General features: G+C 35.0%; 2 protein-coding genes across 4 annotated transcripts in view; one reads left to right on the forward strand and one right to left on the reverse strand.

The window, feature by feature from the left end:
* The window catches only part of LOC145668685 (uncharacterized), a 742633-nt gene that overhangs the window by 327681 nt on the left and 387051 nt on the right, over positions 1–27901 (forward strand). The window lies entirely within an intron of this gene.
* Positions 10692–26975, reverse strand: LOC145668687 (uncharacterized). 2 transcript variants are annotated; one of them, XM_081736758.1, is made up of 4 exons: positions 26325–26975; positions 17295–17639; positions 15782–15959; positions 10692–12006 (listed from the first exon to the last, which is right to left on the reverse strand). In XM_081736758.1, exons 2-4 carry the CDS (start codon positions 17394–17396, stop codon positions 11999–12001), a joined length of 288 nt encoding a protein of 95 aa, XP_081592884.1. In that variant the 5' UTR covers positions 17397–17639; positions 26325–26975; the 3' UTR covers positions 10692–11998. The 2 variants fall into 2 exon arrangements, with proteins under 2 accessions (XP_081592884.1, XP_081592883.1); XM_081736757.1 differs by lacking the exon at positions 26325–26975 and having other exon boundaries at positions 17295–18206.

Below are 27901 nucleotides of genomic sequence, written 5' to 3' on the forward strand. Positions count from 1 at the left end.
GTTCATCACCTTTTAGCAGTATCATTACCACACACATCATCAACAAACATCATCGCGATGTCTCACCTGTGGTGCGTGGGGTCCTTGCTTTGATTCTAGCTCGTGCCAAGGGGGATTCGTCTGTTTTTTTCCGGTTTGCTCGTATATTGTTCGTTCCATAATTTCATTTATTATCGTCATCACCGTCTCGCTTAGCCTTAATGCATAATCATGGGACCTAGGGCGTTAAGCTAAAAAGCTACTACAAGTTCTATTGGAATACACGTTGGATCAGTGGTAGACATCGTGTCTTTGGGCTTTCACGGAGTTTTTCTGATAATCCTTCCATATTCCTATTTCACTGAATCTTTTATATTCATTCACTTTCACAAATAATCAGTCATCCGTCCGCTTCAGTTTACAGACATAATTATGTTACATAAAACTAGAAATTTCATGTAATTTTACTTCTATTACGAACTACTAGAATAATAAATAAATGAAATAGGCTTCTCATATTTGACAATTACGTTGTCACGTCTTTTCAGATGTCCAAACTGAAAATTTAATAAAGGAAAGTCTCATTTTTAGAGAAATTATACAGGTATACTTCCTGATTTTTTTCTGATGATTTTTTAAAAAGATTTTTAAAAGCTGTTTTTATCTTTCACAGAAAAATAAAGGACACTATATTTCGTATAACACTATATTCATTCAAACTTATCCGATCTGGATCAAACTTAGCATAATGGTAGATCCTGATTTGCTATACAAGGTGAGATATTTTACGGTATACATACTTAACTTTGGTTTCATAGTTATAGGCCATCAAATTAAGGGCCACGTTTTCGAAAACGAAAAAAAAAAAAAAAATCAAACTCATCCGATTTGTATCAAACTTTGGATATTGGTAGACCTTGACCGGCTATATAAGCATGTGAAATGTTACTTTGTTCAGGGTTTTGGTTCCCGAGTCCATCAAATGTGAGGTGTAAACTTACTGAAATTTTAATAAAGATTTGCTTCAAAAATCAATGAAGTACGATTTCTTTTCTTCAATCAGGAAGTTTATAGATCTACTAGTTACTTTAATTTTGCAGGTTTTTCTTCTTCTTCTTCTTTTTCTTCTTCTTCTTCTTCTTCTTCTTCTTATTATTATTATTATTATTAACTTTTTTGGAAGTCAGTTCAGCTTATTTAGGACGTAAGAATTACGAGCCCTGAAACATGCATTCCAAACCTGTGTATTTAGTAGTAGCTCTGTTCCCCATGCTGGTGAAAAAGTGACACTTCTTGAGTTCCGTAAAAGTGTAATGAATTGAGTCACGCGGTACAAAATACCTAACAACACATCTGGTAGGTTAAATATGACCAATAGCCTCGCAATCTGTATAATTGGTGTTACAATATATCCTTTGGGAAATTACAATACTCATTAAGGTGCTGTGATGTTTGTTTCCACACTCTAGGCTTCGTTACGTTAATTGTAATGTCAGATGGGGATGTAAGAGATTCATAGCCTCGATAGCAAAGCATATCGACACATATGGTGCAGCCGCTAAATGCGAACATGGGAGAAGGTTTTAAAGGATCATTGTAATTTAACATTGTACGTATCTATGCAGGTTAGTGAAGAAATACATTGATTTTTGAGCAAGAGTGATGTACATTGTATTAGCATTTTCTTATTACTAAAACTAGTTTACTGTGATTTCTCCTTGTTCTGTGACAAACATCTTTTCTTACATCAGCAGCGGTCTATAATTTTAATAGAGCAAATTATACGTACGTATGGTTTACCATAATAATAGAACCCCTTGGAGTTGAAAACATGTCAGATGTATGAGTTGGTAACGGTCGGGCGGCGCTAGCAGCTCCGGGCTGTTATTGATGGTGTATTAGGCCCAACTTCGTATAGTGTGAAAAACAGTAGATATGTGCAGTGTTCTGAGCAAACGATAGTAGTGTAAAATAAGTGACCTCCCTGATTTCCAAAGAGGGCAAATTGTTGACTATGAGGTGGTAGCGTGACGAAAGTGGCATTTGTTGTGTGTGTCGCGGGAGAGACTGTCCAAGGTGACGGTGGCCTAGAAACTCAAGCAAAACTTTATCGGCATGGGGAATAATGCTCGAAAGAAAACCCTAAGTGACAGGTCCCGCCGAACATTAAAGGAAATTGTCACTTAAGAACCACCGTGCAACTACGTGCAAGTGACGGAAGAACTTAAGCAGCACGTCCCACAGCTTGCATTGAGGATCACAATCCGGCACTAGTTACATGTTCCTGGACATACAAAGTCGGGTTACACGGGCGAAACCGCTGATAAGAGACTGTAATGCTTCAACACGAGGCCAGTGGTGCCGCGAACATGCAACATGGAATGCTTATGACTGGAAACGTGTGATATGGCCGGATGAACCATCATTCATCTTACTTCAAACAACATACATTGTTTGTGTGTCGGATTCCCAAAGGCAGACCATTGCCCAACAGCAGAACATTGCAACTCGGTCATATTGTGAGCCGCAATATGGTGGTTTTCAGTGGGTCCTGTGCTGACGCTTATCTGTTGCATCACTGTCCGTGATTATGTGGCCATTTTAGAAATACCATGTTTATCCTCTGGTCCAGATGTCGTTTCCGGGCACAGTCGTTTCAGGATGATAGTGCGCCCATTCACTTAGCTGGAACTGTTGCAGGATAGTTTAAGGAACATTGGGATGAAGTTAAACACTTACCCTGGCTCACTCAATTTTCAGGTCTAAATGTAGTTTAACATCTGCTATCTCTTTTGAAGGCAGGAACTGAGCGATGTAAAGCATGCTTAATGATATAATATTTAACTTGGTACCATTCACGATCTTCATGGCTCTATTTCACGTCGCATCAATGCTGCTGTCAGGCCAAAAGATGGTACAACGCCATGTTAATATGATTAGTTGTACTTTTTACTTTTCCCGGCTAAAGCTCATGTAGTTCGGATTCCACGTTAAACTGTAGGTCCACGTCTCATATAGACTTGCTGATGACCGAAACGTTAAACTCAAACCCAACTTTTTATTATTATTTTGAGAACCATCTTTATTATTTCGGTATAGTTGGTCAAATAACGTTCATTTATGTTGTATAATCAATATTGATGTCATAACTAGAGCAGGTGCCTTACTGTACTAAGTTTCGAATTCGATTCCCAGTGAGGTCCTCGTGACTAAGCGGTTAGCGTACCCGCCTTTGACTTGGGAGACGGGTTCGATTCCCGGCGGAGCTCATGTGGTTCGGATTCCACGTTAAGCTGTAGGTTCACGTCTTGTATAGCCTCGCTGCTGAAAGGGACGCCAAACTGAAAAATCAAATCAAATCAATCCCTGGTAGGAGACCTTCAAGTGCATTACAGTGATTCAGATCCCTCTTTAAACTTTACGTAGGCTTGCTGCTGACAAAAGATGTAAACTCAACCAATCGACCAATGCAGGCGATATTATGTTAAACCACAACACCAAATGTCGTAGTAGAGTTCGTCGTGCTTAGAAGTGTAGTTTTAAGCGAGATTAAGTTTCTTTCGTTTATGCATTTGTGAAATTATGGGAATAAAAAGGTAAAGAAAAATTATAACTTATAGGTGAATCTTTGTAACCTTGTCTGATATTAGTATATCTATTATCGGAAGGATTCTTCATACTGTTATGTTCATTTAACACGATAAATGGATGTATTCTCTGATTCGTAATTCAATCATTATCTTATGAGGCTGCAATTAAAGTCCCAGACTCGAACTATTTGAACCGAAGAAGGATTACTCTCAATGGCGTGAATAGATCAGCACCATGTTTGTAGGATTAGTTAAAAGTTTTTATTTATTTTATAGTTTATTATTCTTATGTATATCATGATCACATTAACTTAGAAGCGGATACTTCAATTAGTTATGAATAGAAAATAGTTCATCGCATATTAATCGAAAATAAAATGAATTTGATAGTGTGCAGTTTTTATAATACACTATATAGACATAATTAATTGAACTTCACAAAGTAAATTGTAGGGTTTGCCCCAATACCTAATTGATACAGGGGCGTTCTGTTGAGTTGTATTTATGAAGAATGTTTAAAATGGATTTTTTATTTCAAAGCAAGCTTTTGTTGAATTTTCTCTCACTACCCTGAACTTCTCATATTAACTCATGAAGTCTTACTGAACCGACTGGGATATGCCATTAAACAATAGGATAGAAGTGTACTGCAGAGGATGCACTGAAAAATAGAGCGCGTTCCGCGTATGCTACAGCACAGAAATTTTATGTCTGCTAACATCCAGATTTTGATCAAGAAATTTAATGGTAAGAATCATAAAATTAGATATCATGCAATAATAGCTGTTTATAAAACCGGTAGTCACAACGAAAAATGCAGGAAGCACGGAAATTGATGCAAAATCAATGACCTGAGTGCTATGCAATGGTGAACGACACTTGATTCTTTTGGATTCGAGAGGTGTTTTTGGGATTAGCGGTTATCCACAGAATGTGCTATCGGGGTACTGTTTCTAGGGTGGAACATGGAGATGGGGTTATTTCGTGCTTGTCATACTTCATGTTAACTCATATTCTGACAAAATATAAGTTGTCCTCCTCAAATTGTAACATTTTATATTTAATGTGTTTCAGTACAGAATCATGTAACAATATTCTCAGAAGTATAACATAACTTTCGGAGTATTAGATCTGTTGAATAGGCTGATCTGTTTAACAGTCAAACCACAATCCTCTTAAAAACCTGTACAAGCTACAACCGTGCGCTCAGCCTAGATTGGCGCGATCTTCATTGACGTATTTGCTCGTTGTATGCGAAGAGGAATGGAGAAATAGTCATCGTGTGTGGATTTGTGGACTATCTTCTAGAAAGAATATCTACCGTAAATGGTGCGCGTAGCGAGTGTACTACTGTCGCTGCTATATATATATATATATATATATATATATATATATATATATATATATATATATATATATACTGAATTTAATCACTGGTCCGAATACCTGTTGACAAGGTAACGGTCATTTACGAGTAGTAAAAATATACCCAGGCACTTTGTTTATCTACTCTTTAAAAATTATTCTTAATTGTAACAGTTTCGAATTTCAAAATTTTGGATCTTTTTCTCATTTTGGTTTATAGTAAGTAGTCAAAAACAACTATAACATTTTATTGTTAAATACTTGCGGTACAAGAGAGACATAAAATTCATTCGCCACATGAATAGTTGAACGACCAACACACTTTGTAATATTAGCCCTATAACTATGGCTTCATACATACATACATGTTCTACTTCAATGTATGTTATTTTTGTTCGCTATCACAATTGAAAAACAAAATTTTCGGACTTTTTAACATGTTATTTGGACATAACATTTCGGACATGTTATTTGCATTACGTTATTTTACGCATCTACTCTCAAATATAGAAGTATAGTAAATATACACATTTTTAGAAAAAAAAAGTGCGAAGAAATAGTAATTGAATCTCAAACGAACCAGAGAGGAATGTAACTGGAACACAACTTATAAATAAATTTATTGCAGTCAAAAATTCAGTATTGGTATTTCAGTCATAAAACACAATCAGTAGAATGTCTTTATAGGCATCAAAAACTTTATTAAGTTTTATTAAACTCATTTATCCATGTTTAGTACTTATTCTTTGTTTTTGTATTAGTTTATTGCACCTTTCCTTTTTATTTGTGTACGCTCTCTTCTGGAATTACATTTTCTGATCATGTGTGTTTTCTTTAACTCTGTTTGATTTTATTATTTTTTTCTTGAATTCTTTTATGGAATTTTATTGGATTAGTTCAAAAAGCCTTCCTTTTTATTACAATTCTGTTGGAGGTCTTCATCTTAAATTTCCTTTGTTGTTGTTGTTGTTGTTGTTATTTCTGTTCGTTATATATATATATGTTTTACTCAATCAATTGATTAGAGAACATCGTCTTTTGTTTTATTGGTTTTCTCATTAAGCTTCGTTTCTGAGAATGTTTCCTCAGTGAGCTCAATTTTATGTTTGGAATTCTGTCTTATCAGAGATTTTTTTTAAATAACCTTTTCCTACATCTTTCTTTTCTATTTACAGAAATTGATTTCTAATGTTTTTTCCTAGTTTTTTTGGGAGGGGGATACAGCTAGTCCAGATGCAGGATAAAATTTGGTCTATGTAAAAGGCTATAAATTTAAGCGTTTCTAATTTGGTTAAATGTTTTCGTATATTCATATTTCTTTGCATGATTAATTTATTCTAAATTTTCTAGAGTTTAAGATATTGATTTACCTGAACAGTAAAATATTACTTTGTTTCCGGACTATATACACATACACGCTTTTGTCTCCGTAACGTGATAATGCACAGAACTATTTTTTTTTTTAATTCCATAAAATCTTTTTACGTTCTACGATTTTGTCGTACAGGCTAAAGGGGTTGGATGATTACTGAAAATGAATGATAATAAAGAAATCGGTAGAACGAAAATGTGGGTTAAACGAAAGAACTCCGTGAAAATCCGCGAACATGGTTGTTCACCATACACTCACGTGGTCTGAGATCGAACCAAGTTCCGTCGCTCCAGAGTTAATAAGCTATACCACTAAGCCACAATGCCACCAGTAACTAAAATCGTGTCACTCGGGACGGCAGACGATTCATGATCCCGGGGTAATATGTTGTGAGCTCAGCAATTGTCAATTCCTTTATTTATTACTTTCTACGTCGGAGTTCCCTAGTTCTTAGTTCAGTTCTTAATCATCTCATGATGCTGAATCAAAATTGAATATTTTGTTCTGTTCTCCTATCGGGAGTAAAACCTAGGATCATGCACTTTCGAGATGAATTATTCTGTTGCATATGAGCTCAATATACTCGTTCCATTTTGGGCATCATGCAGTATTCTCTTTTACCGTATTTTCGTTAGTACATATATTTCTTTTTACATTGAGTTGTGATACTTCAATTTTTCTTTTCTATTTTTTTCTTTTTAAATCTTAACCTATATTAGTGATCGCTGTAATCAAAACTAAAACCGAAAGTTAATCATTTAGGAGCTCCCTCGTGGCTAATAGGTTAGCATACGCGCCTTTGGCGTGGGAGACCCGGGTTCGATTCCCGGCGGGAGCTCATGTGCTTCGGATTCCACGTTAATCAGTAGGTCCACGTCTCATATAGCCTCGCTGCTGAAAGGGACGCTAAACTAAAATCCATTCCATCCACTCCAGTTAATCACTTATACAGGAAGATTCATCAGTAAAATGTATCAGCCTGTGCTTACAATCGTAGTTTAAAGCATTTCTGTTTTATGTGTTGTTTTTAAACATATTTGATGTATTATATACGAAGTGTGTGCTATATTTACAAGAAACGAATTCCAAAGGCATGTTGTAGTTTTTATATTCTTTTGTATGTATTCCTGTTGTTTGAGATTTAACGTCGCTTTTAGCTCCGAGGTTATCCGAGATGGGACCTACTTTGTAAAATGGGATTATATCCAAGGCAGGCATTACTAATGGAAATCGAACCCGAGACTACGCGTGTACGTGTGTTTAGTCTATTATTATTATTATTATTATTATTATTATTATTATTATTATTATTATTATTATTATTATTATTATTATTATTATTATTATTATTATTATTAAAGTATTCTGTCTTTTCGCAGGTCCTGGACTAATGTTTTTTTGCCTCCAATGTTAGGTTTAGGCCTGGAAATGTTTTTTTCACCTTTCTCAATCTTCAGCTTCCTCTTTTAACTCCCAAATTTTCTTCTATTTTTCAAATCATCGATTAGTTTTGTTCTTCCTATTCCTCACTTTCGTTCCATCTTTCCTTCTATGGCGGTAAAAAGAAGACAGTTTCTTCGCAAGATATGTCCAATCTAATATCTACGAAGGATGCTAGGTAGAAGCGTCCTCTTCTCTTCTATCCGTTTCAAAACACCCTTATTTGTTACTGTCTCTGTTTATTTTATTTTCTCCGCCTTCCTCCAACACCACATTTCGAAGCTTTCTAAATATTTCTTCTCTAACTTCCTTAATGTCCAAGTCTCTGAACCACACTGTTAAAAATACTTACTTAAAAATGAGTAAAATTGACTCAAATTTGAGAACATTGTGTTCTCAGAATAGCTCCGAATACATTGTTCTCAAAAGTGAGAATGTGTGGGTGTTCAAAATATAAGAACAATATGTACTCAAATTTGAGTAATTTTTACTCACTTTTGAGTAAAAATTCTCTTAAAAGCGAGATAAAATATTCCAAATAAAATGAGAAACTGCTATTTCTCAAAAATAACGAGAACATATTTTCTCAAAAATGAGAAAGTTAACCGTAAAATGAGATGAATGTAATCAACATTGAGAAACTCTTTGTTCAAAAACTAGTAATGCTCTCCTCACAATTGAGAACATGTATACTCAAAAGTGAGTAGAAAAGTATTCGAAATGCTCAGATAGCCGCAAAATTGAGAAATACACGTTCTCAAAAGTTGAGAATAATTCCTCTCAAATTTGAGGAAAACTCTTCTCAAAAATGAGAAGGGTTTTTTTAAAAAAATGAGTAAAAAAGTACTCAAAAATGAGATTTTATTAGTATTCAAAAATGAGAAAGAAAGTACTCATTTTGCTGCCTTCCTGGCACACAGAAAATTCCTGGAACTAAAAAGGTAGATAAATGACACACTGCACTAGGAAATTTATAGTCAATAACTCCTTTTACACATTAATATTGAAGTTAGACAATTTTGTCTTCAAAGCTGGAAAATAGAAGTAACTTTTAAAATACTTTTTTCTAAAGTATTTTAAAAGTTACTTCTATTTTCCAGCTTTGAAGACAAAATTGTCTAACTTCAATATTAATGTGTAAAAGGAGTACTTAACTATAAATTTCCTAGTGCAGTGTGTCATTTATCTACCTTTTTAGTTCCGGGAATTTTCTGTGCGCCAGGAAGGCAGCAAAATGGGTACTTTCTTTCTCATTTTTGAATACTAATATAGTCTAATTTTCAGAGTACCTTTTTACTCATTTTTGAATCTGCGAAGTTACATTTTCATCTTGAGAGCTGTTTCTTTTCATAAATAGCATGGACAAACATCATGTGCGTTGGGTTTCTTTATGTATTCCCGTTTCCTTTTACTTTCTTCATTGCACTACTTCATTAATTATCATCACCGTCTTGTTTAGCCTTAAAAGATAATCGTGCGACGTTACACTGAAAAGAATTTAAATGTATATATATATATATATATATATATATATATATATATATATATATATATATATATATATATATATATTGTTTCGTTTTAATTAAAAGAAAATATGTTGCTACATTGTATGTTTTATTTGTCAAACAAACTAAATCTACACATTACATACTTCAAATAATTTTCATGGAGATATTCGTAATTCAATAAATAAGACTTTTGATATTCCATCTGTGGTTATTTTGTTCGACTTATGTTTCAAACGCACTTACTATGTTCATCATCAGAGTTGTACTAATTCAAGGAATTGTTATATAATTATCGTTACATAATTTTAATTGTTACATGCACTAGAAGAGAGCCATAAGACAATATTTGAAAATGCGTCAGTTATATGCAGATCCACTCATGGATATTAGTTGAACAATTTGTAAACAAAATTATGTAATATTTAAAACAAAAGTTATATTCTAAATAACAAAGAAATCAAAAATATTACAACTGAAGGAAAATGTAATCATCGTTAAATTTTTGAACAGTTTTCTGATTATATATTACATTTGCATTTTGCAGTACAGTTTTTACATGTTATCAGTGATACCTACTTATTATTTGTTGAACATATTTTGTATCGCAAAGCAACATATAGTGTGTCATCAAATTGTTCATACGATTTGCGTATACATAAAGGATAATAGTTATACAAGTCAGTTATTCTAGAAACTCCCACATCCTTAGTCCCCTGAACAACATATGAATGATAATGCTCACTGAAGCCTACAGCTTCGAGAAAATTAAACACAACAACTGGCTCCTCATTCAACAGCAGAATATCAGTAATTTTACCAAACACAGGTACTTCTGTCTCATCACTATATTCAACAAATACAACCACATATTTACAATATGCTATTGAATTAAACTTCAGAGATCTGCACCTGGTCAAAACTGTGGATTCACCACTATAAAACTTTGACAGAAGATTCGTATGTGGATGAGAGTAAATTACTTCCCTTCCAACGACATCAGTTATTAATGATACAGACAGTGATTTTTCATGTAAAACGGATGCTGTATGCAATTGGTGGCGTTCCGCTATTGTCTTAGCTACATTAATATAGTTTCCAGATAACATAGCACATTTTTTTGAAGGATGGTGTTTACTTTCGTACCGCATACTCCAGTATCTTATTGGTGGACCTAACTGGCGTATTATTCGAGGATAGTGGGTGGCATAGTGCATTTTAGGAGTTAAGTGACGATCAGGAAAAAGAGAAAGAAAGAAATTATGATAATCACGAATATTTTCTGTCAGTTGAAACGTTTCGTTGAGTGATATTACAGGTGCTACTAAAACATATACAATGGAAATCATGTGAAGAAGTAGTAACCAGTATGTGTTATCTTCAGGAATTTTACCACCAACTAACACAACAATATTACGAAGACACCACATTTGCGAAGCACTTTGCCCCGATGAACTTGGATTATTAAGCCTGTCGTGTGAGAGAGGAACTGGTTTGTTGCGTTTCTCATGAATTCCATACTTGAAATCGCTATTCTATCGTTAAGGGTTGAAAGCGTGAAAAAGTGACGCTCAAATACAAAGTGATGTAAAATTAACACTAATTCCATTGCTACCCATCCTTCGAACAGATCATGCATGATATCTACAACATAATTTTTAGTTACATGCCAGTAATCAAGTTCGTTAAATATACATCTCTTTTTAATACCACAGTTTGATGGCAATAATTCAAATTCTTTATCTCATATATTGAGTCTAAATTATTCATTTTATTTGAGCAACTTTCAAACTCTTTCATTAAGCTCTTAACTTGCGTAACATCAGTACAATTACATTTATTGAATACCTCTAATGTTTTACACTGTAAATAAGAAATTACCGCTGTAAGTACGTTAGATGCATTTGCCATAGCTGTTGTTACATTTGTATATGTTACATTGCTTTTACTACATAGTTCTGAGCAGAATTGTACACTTTCATTGATGTCATATACACTACTATGTTTTGTCATGGTGTTCAGCAAACCTACATTTTCGAAAATATTACTGACATAATTTTTCTCTGGCGCATCATATGGATACCCTCTATTTTGATCTTCACTATCAATAAGATTACTGTTGCTCGAATGTTTACATTCTTTGGTCAAATTCCTATTTCTTATCAAGTATTCAGTTGTAATGTTGCTGTGACTTCGTAACAAATGTCTTTGATAATTAAATAATTTACTAAATACTTGACCACAATTTTTATAGCAACATGCGTAAGACAATAAGGATACATGAATCTTCCGAATATGCCTACAAACCATTATTGCAGATGTAAATGTCTGTCCACAAACTGTACATAACATGACTACTACTAAATATTTACAATGTTATATCTGACCAGTTATCGTAAAACTGCACGTAAGAGTATTCATTACTGTGAAGGCTACTAGGCTTGCAGGTTCGTAAATAACTTTGATTTTAATTCTTGGGTGACAGAAGATACCTGTGCTGTGGTGTCAATTTTGAAAAAGCATTCGTTGAAAAAGTCCCAAACGTTTTTGCACACGGGGCTGAACTCAATGTTTAACACATAGCACAGTTTGAAGGCAATGTCAGCAGCTTTCAAAAGCGAACTAACCTCCAGTACACGATCCTCCACTATGAGAAAAACTTGTACCGGTGTGTATCGGTTATAAATGGCTGTGTTCGAGATCCTCCCAGAAGCCTTTCATTTTCCATAAATGTATCTATGCCTTCACCTTCCTGGAAAGAGAGAGATTATGTAATTAATGACAATAGAAATAAACATAAAATTAAAGATTTGTAGACCTGATTCTTCTATGACGATGTATCGAATAATATTAGTGTTACTACGTTCTAATACAAATTAGTATCAATTGAAATAAGAAGATATAAACTCTAGTAAAGACAGTAAAGTGGACCACGCAATATTTCTTCAATTAATATTGAAACCAGAAGTTGTAGCAGATCTACCACTTAGTGTTTTAGTAGAGTGGTTAGAGTGGAGATAGAATATATTCTAGGGACGCTTAAACGATTAAAAAACCGCGTCTCACTATCTTTTACCGTTTGTACTCTTCAGCGACCAACATTAAAACCGGAAGTGGCTGATGTCTAATACTGCCGATTTGATCTCTCAAAACTGGTATCTTTTCTCAGAATGCCAATTTAATTACTAAAAAAGAATGCTTTTCGTTATCACTTATGTTTTTATTCTATGTAGATCAGTATTGAAACCGGAAGTTATAGTATATTTCTACCATTTCCGACTTCGGTACAGAGCTAAGGTTGGAGATATTCTTGGTACTTAACTGATTGCATGAAAAAGCTTGTTTGTATCTACTGCTTCAAGTAAGTGGATTACATCCATTAACTAAGATAATTATCTAGTTATTGATTGCAGAAAACAATTTAAAAGTTATCTTTTGTTGAAGTTATCGTGCGGAGTAACGGACGTACTAACCAGAGGTATTCACCCTCGCGAGGGTAAAACTCTCAAGAGCGTCCTCACCCTCAAATTCTCTCGCCCACAATAACGAGGGAGATGACAAGTTTCGACAGGGAGGGCGAGAGCCAATTGTCACTGCGAGGGCAAGGGCGAAGGCGATGGATAACTCTCTTCGCGAAGGTGAGGGTGAACGAGGGCGAGGGCCAACCACCACTGCGAGGATGAGGATAAGTAAGGTCGGAGTAAAATGAACACGTATGGGACTAACATTACAATATTATATATATCCCACCTGCGTGATCCTAATAAAAATCAAATGAAAGAGTTGAAGACCTGATTCATCTATTGCGATGTTTCGAATAATATTAGTGTTGTCACGTTGTGAAAGGAATTAGTATCAACTGAAATAAGATTATAAAAATAAGGAAATTGAAAGGTAACCAAAAACATTTCGACCTATTTCATCTATGCAAGATAAGGAAACAATAATCGCGAAAATTAGTTATTTCCGCTTATGTGTGACGGAGTAAAAGTTAGTGGCGTGTTCTAGGGGAGCTCTGAATCAAAGTTTGTTCTGGCACACTTAATTCATTTACCCAAAGTCGAACAGTTTTAAGAAAGAGCATGAGTCACCAACTAAGTAAAATCCTTTCAAGTTTCCTTCACGGTTTCTCTTCCAGAGGAAAAATATCACACTACAAATTCTAATTTCTGTAAAATTGCACTATTACTCGATTCCATCTTTTTAAGCAATTGTCAAACAACAATTACTGGAAAAATTTTGGAACTGTAGCGTAACTAAGGATGGGATGCCCCCCTCCACCAGCGAAAATATCAAAAGGGACCTTCCTCTTTCCACGTTCATTACACACGTAAGAGTTGTACAGCAGTACAATTGTGTTTTCATCTGGCAAGTCACTACTTGCTCATATACAAAAATTGCACATTATTATTATTATTATTATTATTATTATTAGCAATTAAATGGAAGTAGAAATGTTTCTTAAAAGAAATAATTTCTTCCTAAATAAATTAATAAAGATGCTCACATTACAACTAACATATGAAAACTCGTCAAAACTTGTGAAACTTGCTCACATATTCCCAAACAGTTTTTTTTTTTTTTTTTTTTTTCCGAAGGAGAATTCGCTTACTACCCTTTTCAATATCAACCACATTTTTCGCTTTCAATGCTCAGGATTGGCAAAGGGCTCAACCAGTTTCGTACTTTTGCACTGAAATGGAGCAACTGTCCTCCCAATTAAGCTTCCAGTTTATTGAGAGGACCCATTTGAGTTAACATTTTCTTACTCCGTATGATACGATGTGAACAGGAACGTGTAAATGAAACTTGGAACAGGTTTACCACACCCCAGAAAAAAATACTTAAATGAAACAAAATGTGTTCTGAATCTCATTCAGTAAAATGTGTCCTATTAGAGCCCCAGATATATATTTTAGTAAGGCTTTGAACTGGGTGAAACAATATCTCATTTATTTAAGTTGTGAATCACCATACTATTTCCAAAAGTACTGAAAATAAGTTAAGGCGTTCCTGCTGCCCCACCATGTGAACAAAATACATTCTTTTAAGATGAAACATAAATGTAATCTGGGTCCTACTTTAGTAAAACTTCATCTGGCACCCCTAGAAAGTATCAAACACGTATATTAAAGATTTCACTTTAAGGAGGGGGACACTCTTCATATTTCATTATTATTCTAGGGAACCTCAACTTTATATATTTTAAAAGGTAAAGATTTCACTTTAAGGAGGGGGGCACTCTTCATATTTCATTATTATTCTAGGGAACCTCAACTTCATATATTTTAGAAGGTCCAAATATTAATGCTTGATCTTCCAAGAAAAATTTCACGTTACGGGGCTGAGCTGAATTTCATCTTCGACATTGTGCTACGAATATACGTTTTGCTGGCTTTTAGTGTACCGAATGATCGCTCAGGATTGGCCTTCGTCACAGGCAAAGTGACATACAGTTGCAAAGGAGTACACAAATTCAGAACACTACTAACATTGACATTTCTCTACGACGAAATATTTGGCTAATTCATTCCAAGTTGACATTTCACTAAATTGTTTCTTCATTCCTCGTCGGAAACTTGTAAGTTGTTGCAACAAAGATGATACATCTTCTGAGTTGAAGTTACAATATCTATTAGACAATATCTATGTGTCGATGACAAATAGACTCTTGTGTACATATTTACACATGGAACCTGAGATTTGATAAATATACACGAAAACTTGATCTTACTCTAGTAAAAGCTTAAAAAAAAAAAGTTATCACTGACAGAGGACACTGAAAACAGGCGGATAAATTGAAAGTGCTGATTCTCAAGACGGAAACTAACTTTCGGTAGCTCTTTCCCATCTTGAAATATATTATATCCTCCCCGCTGGTCTGGTAGCTAGCACACACGCCTTCGGTGTAAAGGGTCCCGGCTTCAATTTCCGGTAGATGAACATTGAAAGATTGGTTCGGATTCCACTTTAAACTGTAGGTCCACGATATACCTTCGCATAGCAGACGACTGGTTGGTTAATTTAGAGTTTAATGTTCCTTTTCAGTATCGAGATGTGGATCTACAGCTTAACTTGGAATGCGATCTACAAGAGCTTCCACCCGTAATTGAGGTCGAATTTGCCACACCAGTCTCATATGCTAACCATAATCACGAAGGAACATCTCAATGTGGAGTATGCAGCCGTTTTTCTTACTACGATCAGTATGTAAGATTAATATTTCATGATCATGCTCCGAGGAAAAGTGACAGTGAAAAATGAATGGAAACAATGAAGGAAGAGGAAACCAGAGAATACAAAAAAAAACCTTTGTAGGTGATGATTGCTTATTACACAAGATCAAATAGGGTAAAATAAACACCAAAGATGAGTGTTTACTACTGAATCACTGCGGCTGTTTTTTCTTTCTTTTTAAATCAACATGAATATGTCACTGGCATCGCGCTACTAAATAAAACTATCTTCCACAACACAAAGGATACGATGAAATATTACGTTCCTAACTAATTGTATAATGTACTTACTTTCTGCCGTAATTCCCTGTGTTAAAGTATGCTTCTGAAGGAAATCGTTAACTACATCCTCTGCACATTTTCTGCCACAGTTCCTTGCTTCTAGTAAAAGGTGGTCAGCTATGAGACCGAAGTTCAAACACAAAGAGTCACCTGTCTCGCCAAACAACTTTTTAAATTCAGCGTCGATCTGAAATATAAAGGTTTAATTCTTATACAAATATATTCTATTAAATAATATATTTTAGCTTGTTCTAGTCATGAAATTCTAAAATAATTCGTTGTCATACTGTTTTACTGCAATGTTAAACAATATAGAAATACGTATACCTGAATAATGTGAAATATGTCACTTTATTTACAACTTATAAACAGCAATTATATATACTCTTGTTCAGGCAAATCAAACTATGATAAAACCAAGCAGCTCCTTTTATGTTATTGGTTGTACATACAACTAGTAAGGCAGATATTCCCGAAATTAGTATGACGAATTGCTACCTAATAATATTTATTTTTATATTAATTGGGTATCTGATAAAACACTGAAATAAGACTAAACTTTCCAGCAAAACGTATAAACCTGCTCTTCAAAAAGTCTAAATATTTTTAGTTTACATCGTGTTCTTTGGTATTGAATATTATATTCATGGCATTTCGGTAGCGCTTGCTACCTTTTCAGATGGACGAGTAACTCACACGCAAAATATTACACCTCTGACGATGTCATCATACAGTTTTGCATACATGCTTTGCCTGTAAGTTACCTAACTATAATGAGGAAGGTAGAAGGAGCTACCGAAATTATCTGAATTAAAATGCTCAATACTATAAAAGACGGAATGAAAGACAAATGCTAGAAGTATTTTGTTACTATTACAAACCCTATGAAATCATATCGCAGAACAAAACTGACATGAAGCAAATGAAATGAAATTTGCAGTATTTTGTCCCACATTTATACTCCGCATGCTTCAGAAAATGGATATTCATGAAAGTGAACGATTATGAGAACATTGGTGGATCAATAACGTGGAAGAAATCGAAAAGAATTCCGAGTAAGCCCACGGATACGATGCTGTCCCCAAACGAGGGTGCGAAATCATTAGTCAAAAGTGGGGGAGGAAGAGAATTTAAAAAAAGAAAACTTCGCACTGAAATGTTTTTCGATATAGAGAATAGAAATATTTTAATATAGAAAGCATCAATAATTATTAAACTATAATATTAGAGATACCAGTAACCAGTAGTTCATCCATTTAATTACATATGAAATGCATGTTACATATGAAATGTATTACATACGAACTACTGTATTTGTTTTATAAACTTCTGTACTATTTAACTTTATTAACTATTTAATTCAGTATTAATTATTTAACACTATTTAATAGATGCCCTCCTGTCAGAAACGAGCGCTCTACCACTGAACCACCGTGCCCAATATATATCAAATGATGTTTACCAAAAAGTAATAATCCAGCACAATAACAGTAAAATGCTGTGTTAAATAGGTACTACTTACTATTGTAACATCAAGCAGTCTGGGCCATTCTTCAAAAATTTCCTTGACAGTTTTACTTTGCTTTGCAATTTCGAATCTACGTCCGTCGAATGTGTCTTTCATGAACTGAAGTATATTATCTTGTGGAAAAGTATTTTCTTTTAACCACTGTTTTTTCTGTTGAAATAAAATTGAGAAGTCTGCTTCGTCAGGTAAGCAACGAAGTTTGGTGCAACAATCTCTCTCAAGACGGCCTTTCTGCTGCTTCTCTGTTGTAGTTACTTTTCGAAACCTGTGGTTCTTTATTCGCTGCACAATAAATCCTGAGGAAGGACTACCATGTGATCCAGCACAAAACCACTGCTCCTGTACGGGGAAAGGAGAAAAATAAGAATATACCATTTAAACACTGAGCTATTGTTTGTGAAATACCAAACCGAAGATAGTACAATGTATTTAATCTTACATTTATCCGTGCTATTTAATATTTTGGTGAAGTCTGAATGCTTATATATATGTATACAGGTGTCCCATCCAACTTTGCGACCTGAAATAGCCTATTGTTGAAATGACCTAAAATATGACAAATCCAGTAGCGCAGGAATGTACCCATGTCAAGGACGTTACAATTTCAAGTTGGCCTCCGGGGTTCTATGGTGGAAACCCTGGATGCACCTGCTGTTCACATAATTTTATTGGCCCCTGACATGGTTACATTCCTGTGCAATAGGATTTGCCACATTTTGTATCACTTTGACAATATTTCAGGTCACAGAATTAGGTGAGACACCCTGTATAGAAGGGGACTCAGAAGTAGAGATGGACGGTCCCGAAAATAACTATTTTTTTCTAACGAAGCTTTTCCTATGCATTTGCCTGGTAAATATGGGACTAAAAACTTTCAACCATAATGAAGAAGTAATAGTACATTCCATCTTTCTTTGTCCTTTATAATCTTAAAAAAAAAAAAAAAAATCTGATTACTGTATTCTACAGAAAAAACGACATGAAACAATTCAGAAAGCAAGGAAAATCCCATCGATACAAAGAGCAGTACTCTGGTTGAAATAAGTTCTTTAGTTGCTATTAATTATTCCTAGAGTTATTAGAGTAATGAACAACAAACAATATATTTTAGTCAAACATTTAATAGTGCTTGGAATAATGGTTCTCAAAATGCAATAGTTCTTATTTAGATTTCATGGAACAAACTTATTTTCTTGCAATTTATGCCTGAACTAATTCTTCCCTTAGTATCATTTTTGGAGCTGAAGACACCGTTTGTGTAGGAGGTTACGTATTTCGAGGCGTTAAAATTCAAGCGAAGAAGATTAAAAACGCTATACCGAAGTTTCCTACTTCAAATTTAGTAACGTGGTACAACACTAAAGGAATAACAAATTGTGTAATGAACTTTTATTTCATTATACTAATATCATACTCATAATGGCTGTCATGGTTTACATTTTGTAAACTGCAATTATATTTTCTAACAGAATATCTGAATCTTACAATAGTGCTTCCTGAAACGATATGTAAGCAAAATTCTATACCGAAACAAAAATGGATTCGTATTTGTTTCTGGGTTTATCATAATGTTTCCTTGTCTATCAGGTTAAATTAAGGAAACCAGTACGAAACACATGGTAGGATGTATAACTTGGAGGAACTTGATAAAGTGGCTACTCAACCAATAAGACCCTTTTATGTTGGGTTACATAACATACTTTTGACCTCCAATGAAATGTAAACTTGAAAAGCAATTAGATATCAAGTGCACTATGAAACACAGGCAGTAAGCACTCCAGAAACTTTCACTGAGGGGAGTGTTCAAAATAAAAGGGGATATATTCAGGATAGTGGTATATATTTTTACACAAACTCGAAGAAGGTAATATAGTTTGTTATGCAACTATCAGCGAAAATAATTGGTTCAGTGTATCCCCACGTCCTCGCAACTTTCATTCATGCACCTCAACCTGCTTAAAAAAAAAAAAAAAAGCTTAGTTGATATATTTCTCGGAAGTGACCGTAACGTCTAGAAGGAAAGAATTTAGCGTGTTTCTTTTGTCAACTGTCGTGAAGGCCGAAGTCTTGAAACAATGAGGTTGTGTGTTTGGTGAAGCTGTACATGAGAATGTGATTACTTCGTATTTTGAAAGGAAATAAATAAAATCAGAAAAATATTGGTTTCTTCCTAAGCTTAATTTTGTTTAATTGAAGTAAAAAATATATGATATGGATTGATAGAATTGGATTTGGAGGACGAATCCTTTTCAATCCAAGGGTGTAGTAAGCAAATTCGGGAGGGGGGGGGGTTGGAGTCCTCTCTGAACACAGTACTCACTGTGATTCCACTACAAGGAAAACGAAGGTGCTACTTAAACAAAAAATAAAAAGCTTAGAAAGCTCTATTCCTTAAGCATGGCGCCTTTCAGGAGTAACCGCAAATATTTTGAGAGATGAATGTGTCACTTGTGACATGTAAATATTATGTATACGAACTGATTCAGATTGTTTAAATATAGAAATATTCATACCATAAATTCCAAGACCATCCAAACAGCCATCTGGTATAGTCAAGTGAGTTGCGATTGCGGTTTCACATTTGCGGCAACAAGAAAATCAGTTGCATGTTAAACGATAGCTTAGACTATGAAAGATAGAAATAGTTACAGTATTCTCTAAATCATTATTCCCTTATTTAATTCAGTTTTCCTTAAACAAACGAAATTATAAGTTCTACGTCCCACTTTTATGACAAGTATTCTAAACGGGATAGCAATTATGGCAATAAATGAAATGGTGGAATGCAGAAAGTTGGAGGAAACAGGAGAAATTCGAAAAAAGCACGCACACGGTGTTTGTCCACCACAAAGCCCACTTGGCGCGAGCTGGCATGGAACCAGGGACCCCACGCATTAGAAGTGAACGCTCTATCACTGAGCCATCGCGGCCGCGTGTTAGTTTTATGTGGTTGACAAATACACACAGGTATTCTCGGGGCTCTTTAGTTTCCTCCCACTTTATTCATTACACCATTATCGTCCACCTAATTATCATCTCCCACAGTTTTGGTGCATAAATGTGGAAAGTTAAACTGAAACCATGCATGCTTAACATTTTTTGGTGCTGGTGGGAGGGGATGCTCTGTTCATAACAGAACTCGAAGAAGGTAATATAGTTTGTTATGCAACTATCAGCGAAAATAATTGGTTCAGTGTATCCCCACGTCCTCGCAACTTTCATTCATGCACCTCAACCTGCTTAAAAAAAAAAAAAAAAGCTTAGTTGATATATTTCTCGGAAGTGACCGTAACGTCTAGAAGGAAAGAATTTAGCGTGTTTCTTTTGTCAACTGTCGTGAAGGCCGAAGTCTTGAAACAATGAGGTTGTGTGTTTGGTGAAGCTGTACATGAGAATGTGATTACTTCGTATTTTGAAAGGAAATAAATAAAATCAGAAAAATATTGGTTTCTTCCTAAGCTTAATTTTGTTTAATTGAAGTAAAAAATATATGATATGGATTGATAGAATTGGATTTGGAGGACGAATCCTTTTCAATCCAAGGGTGTAGTAAGCAAATTCGGGAGGGGGGGGGGGTTGGAGTCCTCTCTGAACACAGTACTCACTGTGATTCCACTACAAGGAAAACGAAGGTGCTACTTAAACAAAAAATAAAAAGCTTAGAAAGCTCTATTCCTTAAGCATGGCGCCTTTCAGGAGTAACCGCAAATATTTTGAGAGATGAATGTGTCACTTGTGACATGTAAATATTATGTATACGAACTGATTCAGATTGTTTAAATATAGAAATATTCATACCATAAATTCCAAGACCATCCAAACAGCCATCTGGTATAGTCAAGTGAGTTGCGATTGCGGTTTCACATTTGCGGCAACAAGAAAATCAGTTGCATGTTAAACGATAGCTTAGACTATGAAAGATAGAAATAGTTACAGTATTCTCTAAATCATTATTCCCTTATTTAATTCAGTTTTCCTTAAACAAACGAAATTATAAGTTCTACGTCCCACTTTTATGACAAGTATTCTAAACGGGATAGCAATTATGGCAATAAATGAAATGGTGGAATGCAGAAAGTTGGAGGAAACAGGAGAAATTCGAAAAAAGCACGCACACGGTGTTTGTCCACCACAAAGCCCACTTGGCGCGAGCTGGCATGGAACCAGGGACCCCACGCATTAGAAGTGAACGCTCTATCACTGAGCCATCGCGGCCGCGTGTTAGTTTTATGTGGTTGACAAATACACACAGGTATTCTCGGGGCTCTTTAGTTTCCTCCCACTTTATTCATTACACCATTATCGTCCACCTAATTATCATCTCCCACAGTTTTGGTGCATAAATGTGGAAAGTTAAACTGAAACCATGCATGCTTAACATTTTTTGGTGCTGGTGGGAGGGGATGCTCTGTTCATAACAGAACTCGAAGAAGGTAATATAGTTTGTTATGCAACTATCAGCGAAAATAATTGGTTCAGTGTATCCCCACGTCCTCGCAACTTTCATTCATGCACCTCAACCTGCTTAAAAAAAAAAAAAAAAGCTTAGTTGATATATTTCTCGGAAGTGACCGTAACGTCTAGAAGGAAAGAATTTAGCGTGTTTCTTTTGTCAACTGTCGTGAAGGCCGAAGTCTTGAAACAATGAGGTTGTGTGTTTGGTGAAGCTGTACATGAGAATGTGATTACTTCGTATTTTGAAAGGAAATAAATAAAATCAGAAAAATATTGGTTTCTTCCTAAGCTTAATTTTGTTTAATTGAAGTAAAAAATATATGATATGGATTGATAGAATTGGATTTGGAGGACGAATCCTTTTCAATCCAAGGGTGTAGTAAGCATCCAAGGGTAAATCTAGAATCTTTACTTGATCACAACTATCCTGAAATTAGAATTTATAATTTCGATTGACGCCAAACATCGCTAAAACAATCATTCAATCAATGAATAAAAAAAAAAGCATCAAAGTAAAAACAACAACAAAAACAATAGTATCGTGAACATACCGACGTATCATATTCTTTTCTAGTATCAAGGCAGCTTGTAAATTCAGAAGTATTCGGAATATATTGAAAGAAAAATCAAAAGGACGATAATCTTCGAAACTACTGACTCAATTACTTCTCGATTTACAATAAAAAAAAAAAGGTTTTGTGCTCTATCGAGTTTTGAAAAAAACGCTCTTCATATGAAAGATGGCTCTATTAGATGTTATTTTCCGCCGGCAGTGTACTTCTGCATAGTGTGCAGAAGCTGTATTTTATGTTTACAAGTGGAACGTTACTAGTGTAAAGCAATGGCAAGTGCTATTCAAAATCGCATATTTGCCAAAATCCACTTCTTTTTTAACTGTCCATGCTTACGTGTATACCCACCATCGCTGACGCGCCTGCTCCTTTCGGACGCTCACCCGCGCGCGGGTCCACCAGGCACTTGTGCTCTTTAGTGGCCATCTAGCACAGGTTGGTTTGTGCTTTTGCAATAGTTTTTATGCCATACATCCAGAAACCCTATTTATACGCAAATCGAAAGAGAATTGTAATTTTTCAACAATTATCTCTGGTGGTCCCCTTGAACTTTATTTATGCCAACCCAGATATTTTCATATCTCCCAGCGCAAATCTTTTAGGAGACAATAAGAAGTAAATTAGTGAAAGAATTAGAATTTTTCAACAATTATTTTTAAAAATCTTTATGTTTTACGTCCCATTGTTATGCCGGTTAGGCTAAAGGAGACGGAGAGATGTGAGATGAATGAAATGGTGCAATGAAGAATGTGGGAGGAAACGGGAGAACCCCGGGAAAACCCACGAGCACGGTGTTTGTCCACCACAAAGTCCACACGGCGCAAGCTGGGATCGAACTAGGGAACCCAAGCACCGTAGACAATTATTTTTAGTGGTGCGCATAAACTACACCTACACGTGATTTTTTGTAAAAAAAAAAAAAAAAAAAAAAAAAAAAAAAAAAGCTGGGCCTCCTCAAGCCGACATCACCTGAACAAAACCCACTTTAAAACCCTCCTGGGTTTTTGACCTATTTGTTAGTATATTATTGATACAACTAAGAACATTGTAAGTGATTTTTATCAGATTTTAGATTTTCCTTGGGCGAATTGGTGGCTTTCACATTAAGGTATATACCAACATTCAACATAAGACCTTTATCAAGTTTTGAATGCACTAAATGATTTTTTTTTAACTTACCTTAGATTGAGATAGTTACAGAACAAATTAACGTATGGATTATGATTATAGCCTATTTGAAGTAAAATAAGCAATTTTGTACTTTAGAAAATATTTTCCGTGAATAATATGCTCGTCGACTTGGCGACACCGATGGACATAATCACTCAGACTTTTGACGGGTTTAAAGTCATAGGTGCCGGGACTAATAGTACATATATAAATACATTAGTAAAACTATTAGTATTATTCCTTACCTTTGATGTAAAACAAAAGGTTCTTCAATTAAAATTTGGTTTTCCAACAATAACAGCTTAATTCAGTCATTTGTTGCTACTCTTCAAATAAGCATTCTGTAGAATCAACACCAGCAATAGCGTTAAAATTCTTGTCAAATTAAAGAAGCTTAATGCTCGGGGTTCCGAAGACTATATGTAACGCTTACTATTTCAAGTGCTGAGTTCAAATTTCCGTACGAGTGGAAGTTTTGATGTGAACGCCGTGAAAGAAGTGCTCGGGAAATTCCCGAATTAAACGCAGAAGGATCGGAAATGAATACTTCAACAATAAAACTACTTATTTTACTCTTAAGTCTGCCATACGTCCCGTAAGAAACGGGAATGTCAAGTTTTTGGGCCCGAGTGTCCCGCGTCCCCGTAAATTTAGTTGGGACAGGGAAATGTCCCGTATTTTGACTCTGTTCCATTTCTGCTATCAATATCAGCTTATTCGAAAAGTGAAAAACAAAAAATTCTGACTGGCTGGGAATCCTGTAATTAGTGAATGAACAGTATGCTGTTGCATGTAACAGTTTCGAGGAAGTTATAACACCACCCTGTTCGACTTGATAGCGAGCGAAATTTGCAATGCTACCTTTTCCATTGCATTTGATGGAAACTCAAATACTCTCCGGATTAAAAAAAAAAAAAAAAAAAAAAAAAAAAAAAAAAGCTTTGAGTGTTTCTACATTTACAAAGGCTGACTAACCTTTTTTTCAGCAACACATAACATACGTTAACAAGAATTATAATCTTTTTCAGAGGCTAGAGGCACAGAATTGTGCTTTGGTCTAGGTCTTAGAAAAATGTAAATCTGGTCCTGACAATTACACACAACACAAGGAGAAAAATCAGCTTTTCATGTTATTAAACTGACGAACGTAACTTTGGCAGATACAGTCATGTAAATAAACATTGTTAAACGCGCGAAAAATATTGACAATAGATTGTACCAATGATTTAAACAATTTGCATATTGCTTTCCTGTAAAGCAGTTTTATAGTACATCTTAAGTTTTTAAGCATATTCAGTCCAGGGATGTAATGGAGGGTATACGTGAGTATACGGCGTATACCCACCTCTAATTTTTGGAAACTATCGTATAGCCACCTAAAATTTAGGAAGTACGCGGATATACGCTATCCATAGTATACTCACTTCATTGGAACAAACAAGCAACGCGTAGTGTACGAGACATGAACCCACTACCGGGAGCGGATATTGATTCCGATCACAATCTCCTAGTGGCGGAAGTGCAAACGTGGTTAAAGTCGATCAGAATAAATGGGAAGAGAAATCGAAAATGGAACGTAGAACGAGTAAGAAATATTGACACCGTTCTGAAAGAAGAGATTAAACCCGATAAAACCCATATGGGCCCGTGGGTAAGTAATTGCTAAGATATTATAATTCTTTTTCGATATGTTTATAAATTCAGCTTCCAGATGCATGGCATAAGAACTAGTGCAAAACACAAACCAACCTGTGCTAGGTTGCCACTAAAACACTGTAATGCTTTCTAACCGAGTCAGCGCAGGGCGAAGGAGGTGGGCCTGCGAGGCAGGGCGGAAATGCGTCCGAAGGGAGCAGGCGCGTCAGCGAAGGTGAGCATACGCGTAAGCAAGGATAGTGAAAAGTAGTGGGATCTAGCAAAGATACGGTTTAATAGTAACGCTCCATTTGTAAACATAAAATACAGCTTTTGTGCACTGTGCAGATATACACCGCTGTTGAAAATAACATCTAATAGAGTACCATCATAAAGCACTTGTCATGATTTTACACTGGCAACACTACATCTGTAAACCTAAAATAAAGGTATATTACTTTGCATAAAATTTTTTCGCCTGCAGAAATGTGTTCCTTATGTCTTTTCGGCAAATGTTTAGCAAAAGGGGTCCAACTCTTTTCACTAAAAAATTTTAAAATTTTGTTCTTTTCATACAAAGTATTCAACTTTACCTGTAAATCTTCCAAAATGTGGTCCACCAAAACTAGGCTTACACCACCACCGGATTTTCAAGTATTAACTTGCTTTAAATTGGCGGGATTAATTAACAACCCGTTATGTCTTAACAAAACGCTAACTGCCTTGTAGTATCTACCATGGAACAACTAAGTATCCTCCAATCAGAAAAGGTCATATATGTCATATACATTTTTACTTGCATACGGCAGGTGCAAAATTTATAGCTATTTCCCGACTTGTGGCCCCAAGAATGCGAGCCCTCCCGCTGATATAATGGCATCGGCTCGATTTGAAAGGGACGCTAAATTCCAATTAACCTAACAAACAATAGTGCACAATCTACAGAATAAATTGGAACGTCGCATATCACTAACAGAACAAACACATAGAATGCCTAGAAGCATAGAGTGAAGATATATAAGTGGCTAGAAAGATTGTTTATGATTTTCGAAGGAAAAACTGCACCGCCAATCGATTACAATGTTCGTACACAAACAAGGTTGTTTACACAAGGTTTCATATTGTTTACACTTAAAAATACACACATATTTCATTATATAGATATTAAACATATATTGCAGGTAGTACTTACTCGCAAAGTCTTCTATCAGGCTTGTGAAGCCTATTTCTTGTAAAATAGGTACCTTCCATGTTGATCGAAAAGTGCCACAATTTCTTCCATATTGCTTCGTCAAATTTTAACTATACCCATCCGCTAAGTAGTTCCTCCATCAACCAGAATGAGAACATATAGTTCCAGGATTATAAGGAAGTTTGTGCTCTTATGTTAGCTCGTTCGTACTTGTTTTCCATAGTCTTGCATTTGCAAACTGTCTTTTATATCTCATGATATTCAATTATATATCTATGTCATAAAACAATATTTTTTAAGACTACAGTATTACTCGTTTTTGAGAACCAGTCTCTGACTCAAATATGCAACTAAATTTCCTCATTCACATTTTTTGAGTTATTTTCTCCTCAAAATTGAGACAAATTTACTCAATTTTTTTTGAGTAGTAAAATGTATTCATTTTTGAATAAATCATTTTTAACAGTGCATACAGTCCGTAGTCCAATGTTAAGCCTACTAGTTATGATCGTTTCTTGTTGAATGCTTCTTTGGCTGTAGCAATTCTTGACCTGATCTCTTTGGTGCAGTAAGCATCTCTCGTCAAAATACTTCTCAGATACTTGAAGTGGTCGACCTCTTCAAGTTATCTTTGTTCTACTCTGACTCATAACGGCGCGTTTCCACGCGATATTCTCATGACTTTCGAGTTTTGGATGTTGATTTCTATTTCATATAGTTTCACGATGTCAACTATTTTGTCAATCATCTCCTATAGTCCTTTCTCGCCACTAAGCCACGAATGGGCACATTATGTATAAAGTTAATTACTAGAGTTGAAAATAAATCCAATTATGTTGGTTTAACCCAATATGACCTTCTAATTGTGTTACTCACGGCCTTTTCCGGTCTATATTTCTTGTAAAAGCATGGAAATAATGTTTTTTTTTTTTTTTTTAAAAAAAAAAAGCTTTATTGTGTGAAGATGACGGCTTCTTCTGTTTTCTTTACTTGTAGAGAAACTAACTACTAAATAAAATGTTTATATTCGTGGATTATGCATATCTTAAGTTATTGGTTAAAATTAACAAGAAAACGAAAAATGACGTAGTTTTAGTAGTTAAAGCTAAAGTTCGGATTTTACAGATCTTTAATGTAAAATCCGTATTAGTACGGGAGCAGATGCCACAAATTATAGCTCCCGTTTGATTTTAGTGCCAAGTTGGATTTTTTTGATGCATTTCGAACCATTTGAAATGCTGAATCTTACTTTTTAAAATATCTTTTAGAAGATGGTGGCCAATATGGCTACTCGTATCAATACTGCCCTTTAGTAAACACTTTCGGAGTTCGATTTTTGTGCCAAGTTTGAATTTTTGATTAATTTGAAGAGCCGAATCCGAAAGTAAATGTTAGCAAGTTTTCCTATAATATTTTGGCACTGAAATTTTGGTTGAAAATATCGTGTTGCATTATTACTTGAATTATAATTATTATTAACTCCTAAGTGAAGTTTTTCCTCAACCATAATACGTGTTTCCGCATTGAAACAAATATCAGTCAGGCATAATGCAATAAATCATGAGCAAAATAATATT

This window comes from Thermobia domestica, chromosome 13 (genome assembly GCF_964235325.1).
Source record: "Thermobia domestica chromosome 13, izTheDome1.hap1.1, whole genome shotgun sequence".
NCBI lineage: Eukaryota > Metazoa > Arthropoda > Insecta > Zygentoma > Lepismatidae > Thermobia > Thermobia domestica.

Bases quoted from the DNA above. Each gene is read 5' to 3' on its own strand.
- LOC145668687 (XM_081736757.1), bottom strand. From the start codon at position 17,675: ATGGTATATTCTTATTTTTCTCCTTTCCCCGTACAGGAGCAGTGGTTT. The intron at 15,960-17,294 runs GTAAGTAGTACC...TTTATATTTCAG, and splicing joins GACTGCTTGATGTTACAATA to ATCGACGCTGAATTTAAAAA.